Source organism: Dermacentor albipictus, chromosome 3 (genome assembly GCF_038994185.2).
Source record: "Dermacentor albipictus isolate Rhodes 1998 colony chromosome 3, USDA_Dalb.pri_finalv2, whole genome shotgun sequence".
In the NCBI taxonomy this organism is placed as follows: domain Eukaryota; kingdom Metazoa; phylum Arthropoda; class Arachnida; order Ixodida; family Ixodidae; genus Dermacentor; species Dermacentor albipictus.
In genome coordinates this window covers 93,061,256-93,075,904 of record NC_091823.1, presented here as the reverse complement: position 1 = coordinate 93,075,904, position 14,649 = coordinate 93,061,256, and the positions used below count along the sequence as shown (strand labels likewise).

General features: G+C 43.2%; 1 protein-coding gene across 1 annotated transcript in view; it reads left to right on the top strand.

The window, feature by feature from the left end:
• The window catches only part of LOC135902939 (cell adhesion molecule Dscam2-like), a 264,364-nt gene that overhangs the window by 212,720 nt on the left and 36,995 nt on the right, over nucleotides 1-14,649 (top strand). The window contains exons 3-4 of the mRNA XM_065433273.2: nucleotides 4,496-4,663; nucleotides 13,177-13,323. Coding sequence (XP_065289345.2) covers nucleotides 4,496-4,663; nucleotides 13,177-13,323 — 315 coding nt within the window. The remainder of the gene's footprint in view (nucleotides 1-4,495; nucleotides 4,664-13,176; nucleotides 13,324-14,649) is intronic.

Below are 14,649 nucleotides of genomic sequence, written 5' to 3'. Positions count from 1 at the left end.
AAGGTATTTCTGTTTCTTTCTTTAACAGTCTTCTTACCTGAATTTACAGGGGTTTTGCATATCTCGGATTTGTCTATAGAGAAACCTCTCAACGATAGCAACAATTTCAATACTTTATGGTGTTGCAGGAACCTGAAAATGTATCGAAATGTAGGTCTCAACGTTAGAAAAAGTGAGAATTAATAGCAGGATACGTAAAATTAACGCTACATGCACAATTAGCACCAATTTATTTGAAAATGAACCACATTGCCCTGTACTACTGTAAAGGGCGCACTGCCGTAGATAGAGTCAGGCTGAGGCAAAGTAACCGTGTGGCAAACTTTTTGGAAGTTGAGCTAGTTTGCTTGGACAAAGCAAGGATTGCGCGAGGCTATAATGTCTGGACGCTGGCTTCGGTAGTCAGTCACCATAGGAGGCGAGAATTTAGCTATGCAAGTGCAATCAGCGCCAATGTAACAAAAAAAGGTCGCAGTTTCGCCTGAAAAGCGAAGCATCGGTTGCGATAGCAAATTACCAGGCAGCTATACGAAGTAAGGATGTACTTTGATTGGCCATATCAACTTGTAAACATTTGCTTGTTAATTAAATCAACAAGCATGGTAGAGGCGCACACAACGAACATGAACACATCACAATCGATGAGCGTGGACACTCGCTGTCAAAACGCCGGCACGAGGAAACGTGGCAGCATTAGCGAGAGAAGTCGCCTTTTTGCGTTCTACATATCTATGCTGTCTATCGCTTCAACGCAAAGTCAGCGCCGAGAGCACGCAGCACGCACAATGCTATGAGCCGTTGACGCAACAAGACTGTGCCCTCAGCGAAGATCGCTCTCAAGATTCGGCCGCGCGATCGCGCGCGACCGCCACATGCGCAGTTCAAGCCGGAATAGGAAGCCGCGCCTCCTCGCTCCACTTCCCCCAGTGCCTCGCAACGCTGGGTGCATCACGCGTCATGAAGACGGCACGCATCCTCTTCGTTTTCGTCCCTTTCGCGCAGGCGAGATTGATCCGCGATCGTCTGCTTCCTTCACATGCAAAGTGAATGCAAGTTCGCACTCGCACATACAGCGTATCGCACGCGGCGACGGTGTTATCGCCCTCGGACTTTACACGGAACCTCACGTCGATGCCGATGGCAGAAATTCCCTTGGAGTGCCCATATAATTGCTATCGCAATACAATGGGCATTGTGCTGCGCCCCTGTAAAGGGTGCAGTGCCGTAGATATCGGCATGTTGAGGCAAAGCCACCGTACAAAGCACTATTAGGAAATGGAGAGAGTTCGCTTGGACTAAGGAGGCTTCGCGCGAGTCAAGGGTATCTGCAAAGCGGCTTCGGTAGTCACCACTAGATGCAAAAATTAGTCGCAGAGTTGACAACATTAACTGTACAGGTGTAATTAGCGTCAATGTAAGAAAAATAGGCGTTGCACTGTATCCCTGTAAAGGGTGCACTGCCATAGATATAGATGCGCTAAGGCAAAGCAACAATACAGCGCACTTTTGGGAACAGGAGTGAGTTTACTTGGACTAAGGAGGGTTCGCGCGAGCCAATGGTGTCTGAAAGACAGCTTCGGTGGTGCCCATATGCAGGGATAATTAGTCGCATAGTTGGTAAAATTCACGGTAATGGATTTTTTAGCGGTTATATAGTACAGAATTTACTGTAATGCACCATAACCTGCATTATTCCTAGGATCGACGCACTGGCCTCTTGGCAAAATAAAATTCTAGGAAGTATCAGCCAAGTGCCCACTCTAAGGACGAGGGGAGCGCAATTGCGCCTGAAATATGACACGAATAAGCTTCGAAATGAGCGAATAATGACAATGAAAACTGGACAAAGGAGAGGAATTAGAGATAAAAATTCAACATTTTTTTCGTGAAATCATTTAAATCAAGAGGTATACAGACATTCTCTTCTTTAGCGTTGTCACTAGGCGGACCCTCTCAATTTTTTTTTGTCTTTACTTGGCGCAAGCCTTGTTTTCTAAATAACTGTCGTTGAAAAGAAACGCAGTGGTTGAAGGTGACAGAAAACACATACACACACACGCAACAACCTCGCTATTCTCTGCCAAGAATACGGATGCTTTCCAGAGTCAAGTGATACAGCCATTCCAAGAAAGTATTGAAAGCAAAGGGCACGTGAAATCTATGAAGCATACAAAATAGCGAGGTAAGAAATGGTCCATGTGAGCACACCGTCAAATATTCTGCTTGATGAAGAGGGGACATTTCTGGATGGTTGTTCCCATGCTTGACTTCGCGGCGGCCATTTTATTTATTTATATATTCGGAATAGCCCCAAGGATCCTCATGGGAGGAAATTACATGGAGATGATGCATGAGGTGATGAAATAGTGGTTCACAAATGAAACAAAAGGTAACAAAATATAGCAAGATTATTACAGGTTATAAGGGCTGCAGCGAAAGAGAAAGTTACGGGATAATATATCTATATGTAGTTATAAAATGGATAGCATACATGAGAACCGTATAATAACATAAATGACGACAAACGTAAGTACGACGAAAATCTATATGCATAACATGGGCTAAAATGGAAGGATACATTGCACAACTGCGCCGCATTTCCGGATATTCAGTAAGATATTGCTATGTTGCGATGTGCAATGGCACATCGCAACAATCCAGTGCCAATTGCAATGGCAATTTTTCTAGTGAATTGGGGTTTGAGGTATGAATAAATGGGCGCACAACTAGGTGCGAATGATTTGTTTGACTTTACATAAATAATTGTAGCACGAAAAATAGTTGAGGGTGGCATAGCAAAGCCATCGCACAGAAATGAATGCCAGTATACTTAAGGAAGACCGAAAGGCGAGTAATTTCACAGTGGTATCATACAGCTTGGCACAAGCTGTTATCAATTGATACAAACTGAAACGAATTGTCTTCCACTGCCATCGTGATTTCCTTTTTCTTTTCAGTATTTATATTCCATCTAGAGCATGAAATATACTTTGGTTGATGGTCAGCACCGCGTCGTTTGCGTTCTTTCTCGATGGCCCTTTCCTTCGCGCTGTTTTTTGTGCCGTTCAGCACGCGTCAGCACTCTGGTTCCCAGTCAAGGAATTTCTTGCAGGAATCCTAGAGTTGGTATGCCAACGAAATAAACAAGCAAAAATATATGCTGCATCAGGAGGTATTAAATACCAACGTGAGAGAAATGCACTTTCATGCCGCATGAAATACAACACTATTGCTAAAACAGGCTTGCGACAACCTATGTTTACAGTTCTTGGTTTTCTTTCCTCATACACCTGGGATCATCGGCATCTTTCTTGTTTTTTTGTCATTTTTTCTATCTCAATATATTTGTGTAAGCTTCATTGTTCACCTTTCTTTGTTTACTCTGTTAACATATAGCTTGGGTTACATTCTAGATCAGTCGGAACCAACTTGCTGCTTTTCACACATAGCAGCCTGCGCAAAAAGCGAATGTGACTGCGAGAAAGAGACGGGACGCTGTTTGGGAGAAATGTGAACCGTAGCTCAAAGGAGTGACCCACTGATGTTTGACAGCCGCCTTTCGTGCGGCCCTTTAAGCTTGTTTTTCTTGCAGATCATTCCCCGGTCAGGAATGTTGTGTCGCATTTTTGTAGCCGCTCTGAAAGGTGATTGTGCTCGAACAACAGTATGAGCGCAGCTGCCATGTTGCATGTACTTCTTTCCTTTTTGCCTTGAAGGAATACCGTCTATAACCACTGCTGTTTGCTGCGGACCTTGCTTTGTTCCTTTTTCTTTCTGAACTGATATTCATCCGTGTGAGAACACATGCATGTACTGGAGAAACGGAATACTGTTACATCCTTCCGCAGTGTCAACCATGGAATGAAGGAAAGTGTTCAAGATGTGTCGACACGCTTGATATTGAAAGTCAGTAAATAGGGAAGGCTAGTGGGATTTTAGCTTGATCGCGTTTCAAACGGTAATTTTCTTAAAGTTAAAAATTAAATTATGGGTACTACGCGCCAGAAACTCGGTCTGATATTGAGGCACACCGTAGGGTACGGACTCCGTGTCAATTTTGACCAGCAGGGGCTCTTGCACTTACGTGCACCCATATTAAGGTAGAAGAGCGCTTTTAAATTCTACGCGCCTCGAAATTCAGCCGCCATGGCCGGGATTTGAACCCGCTACCTCGTGCTTAGTAGCGCAACGTGATATCTACTAAGCTTCCGCAGTGGGTGACTGTAATAAATGTCCCTTTTTGTTGGTTGTTCTTCCAATTGGATGAGTGTATTCGGAAGTGACCGCTAAACACTGGCCAGAGTAGCATCATGGTGTCTTTCGATGTAAGTACCCGCACAGTGCGGGCCTTTGTCAACAGCGCACTGAACTCCCATGTCAGCATATTCTGGTGTTAAGTAAATATTATATGCCTTAAAAACAAAAAAAAGGAAGCTAGAAAAGGTATCACGTACGAGTCTCATCAGAATGGCTTCCTTTTCTCTTGCCTTTGCAGTTATCCAGCAAGAGTACGAAGTGAACGTGCACGATGGCTTTGCTACAAGGGGGAGCACTGCCGTGCTGACCTGCCAGATACAGCCGGCTGCGGCCAAGGACTACACGAGTGTGCTTTCATGGCTCAGAGACGACAAGTACCTCATCACGGCCGAAAGCCAGACACAAGGTCAGATTCACATAAAACCTGGATTTTTTTACGTAAGTTAAAATCAACCGCCCAAATTCATCTGCATCAACAAATCACTTGCCAGAATAATTTCATTTGAGCTGAGGCTTCTTCGTCCTGTTACGACACGTTTTAATTTCCCAGGTCTGTAGAATAATTGACATTTGGGCGATCTGGTACTGGTTCAACATCTTGAAGGGGCAGCGTAAGACGGCAAAGACAAAAGTCAGGAATGTTGTCGTACAGTTGTTGGCAGGTTTTTTGTACAGTTGTGCCTACTGCTACATGTGTCACGCATAGTCTTAGGTGTGACTGTTGATCCCGTGCGAATTCTGCTCTCAAGCCAGTGTAAAACTGCACGACTTTGCAGTAGATGACATGCTTGGTGGCCCTGGCACTGTTATACACCGGTGCCAGGCACCGACCCCGGTCATTAATGTCAGACGGCACGTACGACTAGGACAGCAGCAAACTGAAATTCGTTGCTCGCTTTATTAGTGAGCTGCATTGTACGCAGTTGTATAACTCACAACGACCTATCTGCTTTGATGCTCACATAATACAAATTGAAAACACCCCTACGTTGACGTAAGCGCCAGACAGAAGAAAATAAGTAATGTGCAGAACAGTGTATACCTCATAACCCTAAAGCAAGGAACAAAGAATAAGTACCATCGAATAAAGATTGTCAGTCAAGGGATAAGTTCCCAGTAAAGCTGGCGAAATGTGCTGTGGTGACACTTATTCGTTATCTCAATTGGTATAAACTATGATACGGGTAGTTACCATGATTTTCACTGCCTCAGGAACCGGCCGAAGTTACAACTAACATTAAAACTCTTTTAAAGACGCATACTGTACCTGCATTGGTAACAGAGTTGGCTTGTCTATGATTACACTGCCTCCGGGATCGGTAGAGTTTAATAGGTCAGATAGGTGTATAGGCAAAGTGGAAGGGAGAAGTGAGAGAATGTTTTAATAAGTCAGATAGGTGTATAGGCAAAGTGGAAGGGAGAAGTGAGAGAATGTACTGCTTTAAAAAAGCGCCAAGTGTTACAGCAACGGTCAGCGCAGTCTTCGAGTGCAGGTAGATTGATCTTCGCGGCAGGGGAAAGAGTCATTCATGGAGAATGACAAAGGCGGCAATTAGGCACAGGGACATGTTTCATAGACACACAATGTTTCGTGGGCGTAGCTACACCGCGTTCGGAAAGTGGTAAACCTTCTATGACGATAACGCATTATGTAACCGCATGTATGTATCGAAAGAAGTAATGACACTGTTGACTTAACGGAAACATACGCATACTCGCTCTTCCCATCGCTACACTTACTGAGTGGACACTGCGGCAGGTATAGTACAAGAGACGCGAATCGTTATTTTGTACTTCGTGCAAGGGGATTACAGATACTGTAATTAGTAATTTGACACATAGCTGGTAACCGCAATGTCCAACCAACAAGTTCGTGTGCTGAAGTGCGTCAGACTTTACTGAAATAACACGTTAACACCAAATAAAAACAGAACTTAGTGAACGAGTACAATCTCTTTCCCACAGCGTATGCAATTCAGCTGTCATTGGCATTAATCAAATGTAAGCGTCCTCAATTAAGATCTAGCACCTTAAACAATACTGGAAGCGATAGCCAGCAACGTTACACACCCGAAGGCAGGTTACCATCTTGAATATTTACCGCTAATATATGATACTGCAAGACCTTATCGCACGATTAACAGGGTTGCTAAAGTCGTCCGACTTCCTGTTTTGCGTTCTACTGCGGAAGCCATTAAAAGCTTCAATCAGCGTTTGTGGCACCGGTTCTTTCAAGGCCGCTCCCTTATCCTTCCAATGCGCGGAAGAATAAGAGCGCCTTAGCCCTCACAGGGTATCGTACTCTTGCTTCGAGTGCAATGTGCAGTTGGGAGCCGTACACACTGAGCGCTACCCTATTTCATTTACATTTAGTTGGGCAAATTGTGCTGCTTTCGACAGTTTTGAGTGGTGCAGACTGAAAGTGTTCTGCTCGCATTTCTTGTGGGCTATTGTTCGTGGCGTATTTTATGCTGGCGTCCTTGATTTCGCAGAATGCAATTATCTATGCTAAGTGACCATGATATCGAAAAACCAAGGGCTTGTCTCTTTCTATACGACGTTAGCAGTGACTTTACTATCGCAAGGATCAGCTTGCAGTCTTCGACAGCAGCAGCGTAGTTACCCGATCCACTGAGCTAGAACACACACAAATCGAATTTACGTTTTTCGCGCTACTACCCGCATGCTAAAGCAAATGCGAGGCCTTTTTTCTCGCTTATAACGAGCCGCCTTGAAGACTAAGCTGAGCACTGTGGAATTACTATGTTCATTTCTCTCTGTGCTTCTCGTAATTAAGAATATAGAAGAAAAAAAATACACAGACGCGCTTGAAAACTTCAACGCAAGAGCATTAATCAAGCGGAAAGTAATTCAGCAACGAGCAGAAGAAGGCGGTTCCTGTGCATTGGGAAACCTAAAGTGAAACACAAAAGAAGCGTGCCGTCCACTGCAGATGTTTGAGCCGGCGTCGAGTGCACGTACGGTCCGCACGCGTCGCCGACAGAGCCAGTCGGAAAGAAATAAAAGCAAGTTGGGAGGAAGAGCCACGCAAAGGAGATTAAGCCGGAAGAAGCGCGAGAATGCGAAAAGGAAAACGAGAAGAAGGGGGGGGGGGGAGGAGCAGCGTTGATGAAGGGTTAAAAGTAGCGCGCAGAGGAATGAGAAGAAAGCGGGAAGGGGAAGAGATTAGCTCGGCATCGCACCGGTTGTCTCTCATCGTGCTTCAGCGGCTCTCTGCAGAAGCGGCGAAAGGCTGGAGCCACTTAAGCGGATACACGATGGGGCGTGTACGTGACGCGCTTCGAAGAAAGCAAGAAACGCGCTGCGAAATTACGCTTCCGCGAGCGCACTCGCACATGCGCGAGTGAGAGAGCCAGCGGAAAAAAAAATTTTTCGAGTGAACCGGGAAAGTTTGATATTTCCAAATTGTGGTACATAACGTTTCCTCTTCCGCGCTTTGAGTACATTTCTTTGCTTGGCGAGATTAGAGGACAGAAGCGTGCGAGTTGGAGCGGTTGTCACGTTTCAAATATGTTAATGTATACGTATCTTGTTCTCGTTTTTTTTTCCTTTTCGAAATGTCCTTTGTAGACGAAAATGTGAGAAAGCCGAAGTTAAATTCCATCTGCCTCGTACTCGCTACTGCGCAAGGTACAGGGATAAAATGTGCACGTCAGTCGCGACCTTGGTAAAGACGCGTGGTACGCCTAACACTGTCTCAGAAATCGTTAGGCATAATCATAAATCAACTCTGCAGCACTCATTGATATTTTTGTTTCAGATGCATTTACTGCGCAATAATTCCGGTGAAAGTTGGTAAGATGATGTGCTTGAGTTCTCACGTGCCAAAACACCGATCTGACTATTAGTCACGCCCCAGACAAGGACGTTGGTTTAGCTTAGACTACCCGGGGGCTCCTCAACGTGCAGCGTAATATAAATACGCCACAGCTATTGCATTTCGCGCTCATTCAGATGCGGCTACGACAGTCAGCATCGAACCTGCGACCTTGAACTCAATGGCGCAAAGCTGTGGTCGAAAGTTGGCTAACATTAAACATTTGTCAGAAAGCGATATATACCTTAATGCCGTGAATAAGTAATATAATGCAAGTAAGAGAATGGAGTCTGTATGAAAGACTATCTAATTGAACGATTACTTCTATCCCGATTAGATGGCCTTGCCGGTTCTAAGGTAGCTGAAATTTCCTGCAATTTGTGATGAAATAAGGAGGAAAGGGGATTACATTCTTTTGATATGCTTGGTAGCGGTAACTGAGGCTGAAGGAAACCTGATTTAAATGGAGTCTTAAGCCTCAAAAATTTCATCTATTGCTAAGTGAGACAAGACGTCGCCAGGGATAAGGCTCCTTCGTAATAAAGTACCTTATTGTGAAGAGGGTTAATATTAACCTGCATTCGGCACATGCAGGTTCAGAAAAAAGCTCTAAGTTTCGTCAGAAACGTCAACCATGCGTGTAAGTAGTTTTGTCCTTCTTTCGTATAAGCATAATAAAGATGAAATTCAAAATTTAATTTTGATATAACGTATGTCGCTCTCGATCATACCATAAGCACGGAAGCACATTTTAGTTACCGCTCCTTCTTTTTTTTCGTTTTCTGAACGCCACTGTTACAGATTACACGAAGTTCCTCTGAAATGGGGCAATATGAAGCTTCACTTCGTGTTATTAAGTTCGTTGCGTGGCATAATACTAGCATACTGTAATAAAATTATAGAAATCAAACCAACAAGCGCTCTCATTGCCAGCTACACTGTTCCAGTGGTACTGAACCTAATAAATGTACTGCATGTCAAAAAGCATTGGTAACGTAGTAAAACGCTAGTAAATTGGCACACATTATAGCCGGATAAAAAATTTATTGCTTGCTTTCAAGAGCTTGCAATGACCTAACCTATAAATGAGTTAGAGAAAGAGGGAGAGAGAGTTGCAACAGAGTTTAATGGGAGGGCACACAGATAAGTTGGCCTGAGGAGCGTGAATCTGGCCTTCTATTGGACCAGGAATAAATGTTCAAGGAAAAACACAGAGTGTGGTAACCATCCGCTGTCTCGGCAACTGCACAAGAACACAAACACTATACGCATGCTATATGCCAGATGCTTTCTTTAACTGTACCAAATTAAAAAAAAAATGCCTGTGGCAGATCACACAATTCTAACCCTTGAGCTAAAAAAACTGGATGACCATTGCATATTCGAAAATTGAAATTGCATAACTATATTAAATAACCTTTTTTGAATACTTTAAGGCAGATATGTCAATTTACGAATTCTAGTAGGCGAGCTCGGATGGAGTATCCACTTGGAAAGCATTCTCAGGACTACACTAGTTTTGAGATAACTTTCAAAGTTTCCTACGAAATGCATCGACATTCCCGATAATTTTGTGCTTGAACAAAGTGTTTTCTTTAAAAAGCAAGGGAAACAACAATGCAGTTTTGCCGCTATTTCGACGGCGCATATCTCCAAACCAGTGCCATCTTTAGAATTAATTTCACGTTGATGTGGCTCTTAAACTCGCCAGCTGAAATCTGTACGTTGTGATAGGTGCCGTGAACTATATATAAAGATAATTAATATTAGTGTATTAATTATTCAATACGGCATTTGGATTTTTCGTAGTGTTAATTTCAACCTCATCGAGTAACTTTGCTCAAGGGTTAAGAATGTGCTATCCACCATAGGCTATTTTTGAAAATCTGGAGAGGCAATACAAAAAAATCAATTATACGCTACCCTAATCTTTGACTTCGGTGTCTCTTAGTGGCACTGTCACCTCGGTGTTGGTGTTATTTAGGTGAACTTTCTACTTCGGGGTTTCCAGGAATTTTGCCAAAGTCGTCATCGCGTGGCGGGTCGTAAAGTATACGATTCTGTGCTTTGTTGGGTGGTAATCAGTGACTTCTAATTAGTTCTAATTATTTCAAACCATTCAGTAACTCAGCTTGTAACTAAGCTGATATCATATTTATAACGAAACCTTTGAATTTGGTACTGTAGTATCTTTTATCTCCACATTTTCTGATTTATATTGCATTTCGTTCACGTCAGCTCAGTGATTTCTTATTAATTCTAATTTTTTCAGACGCTTCAGTACCTGAACCCACGAATTTTGCACTGTACTATTTTTTTCAATTATTTTCTGATTTATATTGAATTTCTTCAACGGTTGTCTCGTTAGGGGAACCGCAAGTGCTGCGCAAGAAACTAGAGTGTCGCTATATGCTCGCGCCCCTAAACAAAGAACAAAATAAAAGACCTTGTATACACACTAGTACATGAGATCATGTACATGGGTTGGTTATTTTTAAGCTTTCCGCAATATTGAGAAATTGCCTATTGCAAATAAGATATTTCTATTTCTTGAGCTCACTTATTCAGAGAAATGTACATTACTTGTACGAGAAATTGATACACAAATTCGACGAATTATAAAAAAAGTCACAAACTACTATTTTAATTATTTATTTCACTGCACATATTATAATTGACGAATTGTAGCCGGTGAGATTGTAAGGTGTGTCCACTTCGAATGAATTTCCAGAGTGACAGCAGTTTCGAGATATGCGCCATCTAGCTCTCTCTAAAAATGCAATGTTATTTCACTTGTTAAATTAAATGCTATTTCATCCATTGAAGCATAAAATAAATTGGAATGCTTATGTATTTCGTCCTACACTTCAAGAAATATTATTCCGAAACGGGTGTTAACCTGGAGATTAACTTCAAGTGAACACGTCTTGAAAACTCGGCGACTGCAATTTCTAAATTAAATTCGTGCCATAAAGTAATTACTTGAGAAGTGAAATAGTATTTGTCTGTTGACTGAATGAATATGTGTTTCGATTTCTAGTACTAGTAATGTCCAACTCCTGGAATAATCCAACTCAAGGAGTCGAATTGTGCTATCAGCATCACGCGATTTATAAAAATTCTGGAAAACTTGGAAATTCTGGAAGCGCCATGTTTCTCCGTCGCAAAAAAAAAAACAGTGCATAATAATGAATGAACGACATCAGACGAGCAATAGCTCTACAAAGGACCTGACGTTGCAGTGCGAAAGTAAGGCTTATTTTTCATTTCTCTAAATGACAAGTGCATGCGCCAAAATGATTTGATCACCAATTTCGTTACCATAGTAAAGCTGTAGACCGATGCTCATTAAGGTATATAAGAAATAGCTCATGTGAGATTGCGCAATGGAAAAACCTAAGGATCGCGGAATAAAAGAAACGTTGCGAATGGGCGACAACACGCACATGAGCAAGATTGGGATAGAAGGAAAGAAGGATTCCGAGCAAGCGAAAGGGGACAGCAAACGTTGCTGCTCCCTTGGCGACGACTCCATTGGACTGCAGGACGGTATGAGCTCCGGTATTGAAAACTCGGCGCCCCATCTCTGAGCCGCCAGAGCACACGAAATAAGAGTACGTGAAATGCATGACACTAGGATGGAGGACTTCAGACATGGAGACGGTGCCACGCAGAGCAAATTTTCTCAGGATGGCTAGTCCTAGAAAAGTTGTGAATGTATAGGAGATCATTGTGTGGAAGTGCTGAAAAGGCTGAAGCACAAAGAGCTAATCTAGCCAAATAAGTTTGGAAGGCAACGTAAACTACGTTTCGCACGACGTACTTCAGCGAACAGAGGAAGCGAACATGAAATGGCTTCACTCGCATCATACCTGAAATTAATTAAGAATTGGTTGTAATGCTTAATAATAACTAAGTATACACGAGCTCCTTCTCATGGGTACCCTCATTTTAATGGAGGCTCGGGCCGACGCTCTGCTTAAGATTCTGTACGATTTATGAGTGATCTTCAAAATTACTGGCGCAGAGAATTTGCTCGATGCGCCCTCTATGTCGATGGTTAGAAGACTCATAACCATTTTGACTGCAAGATTGCTTTTGTGGGCTCATACGCACTTGTTTCAGTGAGGAAATCTTTATTCTCTGCAAGCAAGTATATGGACGCCCTATTGGAAAGAGATCGTCTCATATACGCGTGTTAGGGCAAAATTACGACAAACCTTGCACAGCACTTAGTGTACACGTTAAAAACAGTGCGCAATGTTTCTGTTGTGGCAGCGCAGTGTACTGGACAGCTTGCTTTCTACATAAGGTACCTATACCACGTGACTTTTTGAATACGATGGTAGAGTTATGGTCAACGCCGAATATCCTATCCTAATTTCAGAACATGTTTATCTTACATTGCGATTACTTTAATATTCCATGTTCTACTCTACGATAGATTTTACTTACATGGGAACGTTAAGGCTGGCAGACATTATGTAGGACGTACTTGGGCGTGAATTGGCTTATTTACATAAACAATAGCGGCTTTTAAGCATAATTAATTCCGTGGTGCCACTATGGTTTAAAATAGGGCTCTGCAAAGTCTGACTAAACGTTTCTGATCATTGGCCCTGCGTAGTCGAACAAACAAGCTTTTTCTGCTGCTGGAAAGACCAAGAACCACATTCGAAACTTCCTGATTTGGAGCATGGCGCTACACATAGAAACGGTTCAGTGATGACTTTAGTTGCAAGAAGAAGGCATATGTTTTTCGATCATGGTGACACCATTTTAAATTGAAGGCATGAGGGAGAGAACGAATTACTAATATGGATGCAGTTGCACAAAGTACGCATCATCGGAGTCTGCTTCAGAATTCGTAAGCTGAAGCCCTCAGGCATTCACACCATTGGACACACCTCAGAAGTTGCTGGCGAGTATGGTGCCAAAAGTTTCGGTGCGTAACATCTATTTCCGAGTGCTCCATGGGCATCCAGTATTTTTTGTCTGCATTATAAGCGTGAGTGTAACCACAATGAATACGCGATAATGTTCTATTCACTAAGCTCACTGACGTATTCATTGCTGTGCAGGGAAGTACGCACTGTACCCAAGTGGTGAGCTTTACATCCACGATGTGGATGAACGCGACGCCGAGCGCTCTTACCGGTGCCAAGTGCTGGATCACACCACGAACGCAACGAAAGCCAACACGAGGCCTGCCAGGATTATATTGCAAGGTCAGTGACCTCTGTCTGCCTGTCCAGAGTCCTAGCATTTGATACATTGCACTGAGTGGTAACAGATGTAGGCTGCACAATATGTATTCCACATAGAGGGGTAGAACTCGAAGCTACCTCTTAAGTGCATGTTTAAATTGCGATGTGGTTGAGCCTGTCACTGGATGCTGTATTAATTAAATAAACCATCAGCAGCGAATGTTTTCGAGAAAATGTCCATAATAAGAAGCCGAACAATTCAGAATCCCGAGTGCCCATGGTTCGATTACGAGTTCAAGTCAGCACCTTAATGAAACCAATTCAACAAGAGCGGACACTCCCATACAGCCCAGCAGCCGAATTAACTGTAGCGCACCAAACGGTTGATGTGAACATCTGAACCACACTTCCGATTTCGGTTTTGTCGCACGTGTTTGAACGTTGGCCAGTAAGTGCTACGCCGGATGCACTGATTGGCGCAGCATTTGATTTTGCTTCTACTGCTCGACCGCTCGCTGTCTTGAAGCGGAAGCGTTTTTTTTTTACACATAGCAGAGTAAATATGATTGCGAGCTTTTTTTGCAAACCTCAATCGAACCTGTGCGACGCGCAATTTCATAAACTAGACGCAACAGGTCTTGTGATATGAGGAAATGTTTATATTTCTCTATGAAAATGCTCGTTTCAAGCTTCTTTTTTTTTGCGTTCATCCAATGTTGCGGCACCAGGTCAGCAGCAGTAGTCCTCGTACGAACCTCCATCAGACGGGTTCGGCTGAAAGCATTTAATTGCAGCGTCGCCTTGGTATTTACACCTTCTAGAAAACGGCGTCTTGACGCGCAACGTGCAAAATTTCTGGATCACATATATTACGAACAAATACAATTTGCTTTTACAAGCATGGCGCAGAAAACAGCTGACTCGTCTGAGACAATGCCCTACATAAGATATGGCAAAAACATCTTATTTACGAGCAGTTACCTCTTCTGAGGTCGTATTTCCTGCGCTTTAAGAACACGAATACACGGGCGACTGCACGCTTTTCACACAACTAGGCTTCAGCCGCTGCGATGTCACGCCACGTACACAGAGGTGGCCACAACACAGGCTCGCAGCCAGTCCATGATTGACGCTTGCAGAATGCCTTCTACGCGCACTCAACACAAATGCGTGGGTGCAAAGCCTGTTTCCAGTCAATCAGAAGACAGAATATTTGAGTTTCAAGTTCCTAGTTTTTGAGCGCCTCAGCGTTATATTTAGAGCGTTCAGCCGCCACAAGCAACCTACTCCCGTGTTATAACTCTTGGCAACTGCTCCTCACGTTTTAAACAAGTGTGAGTACCCAAA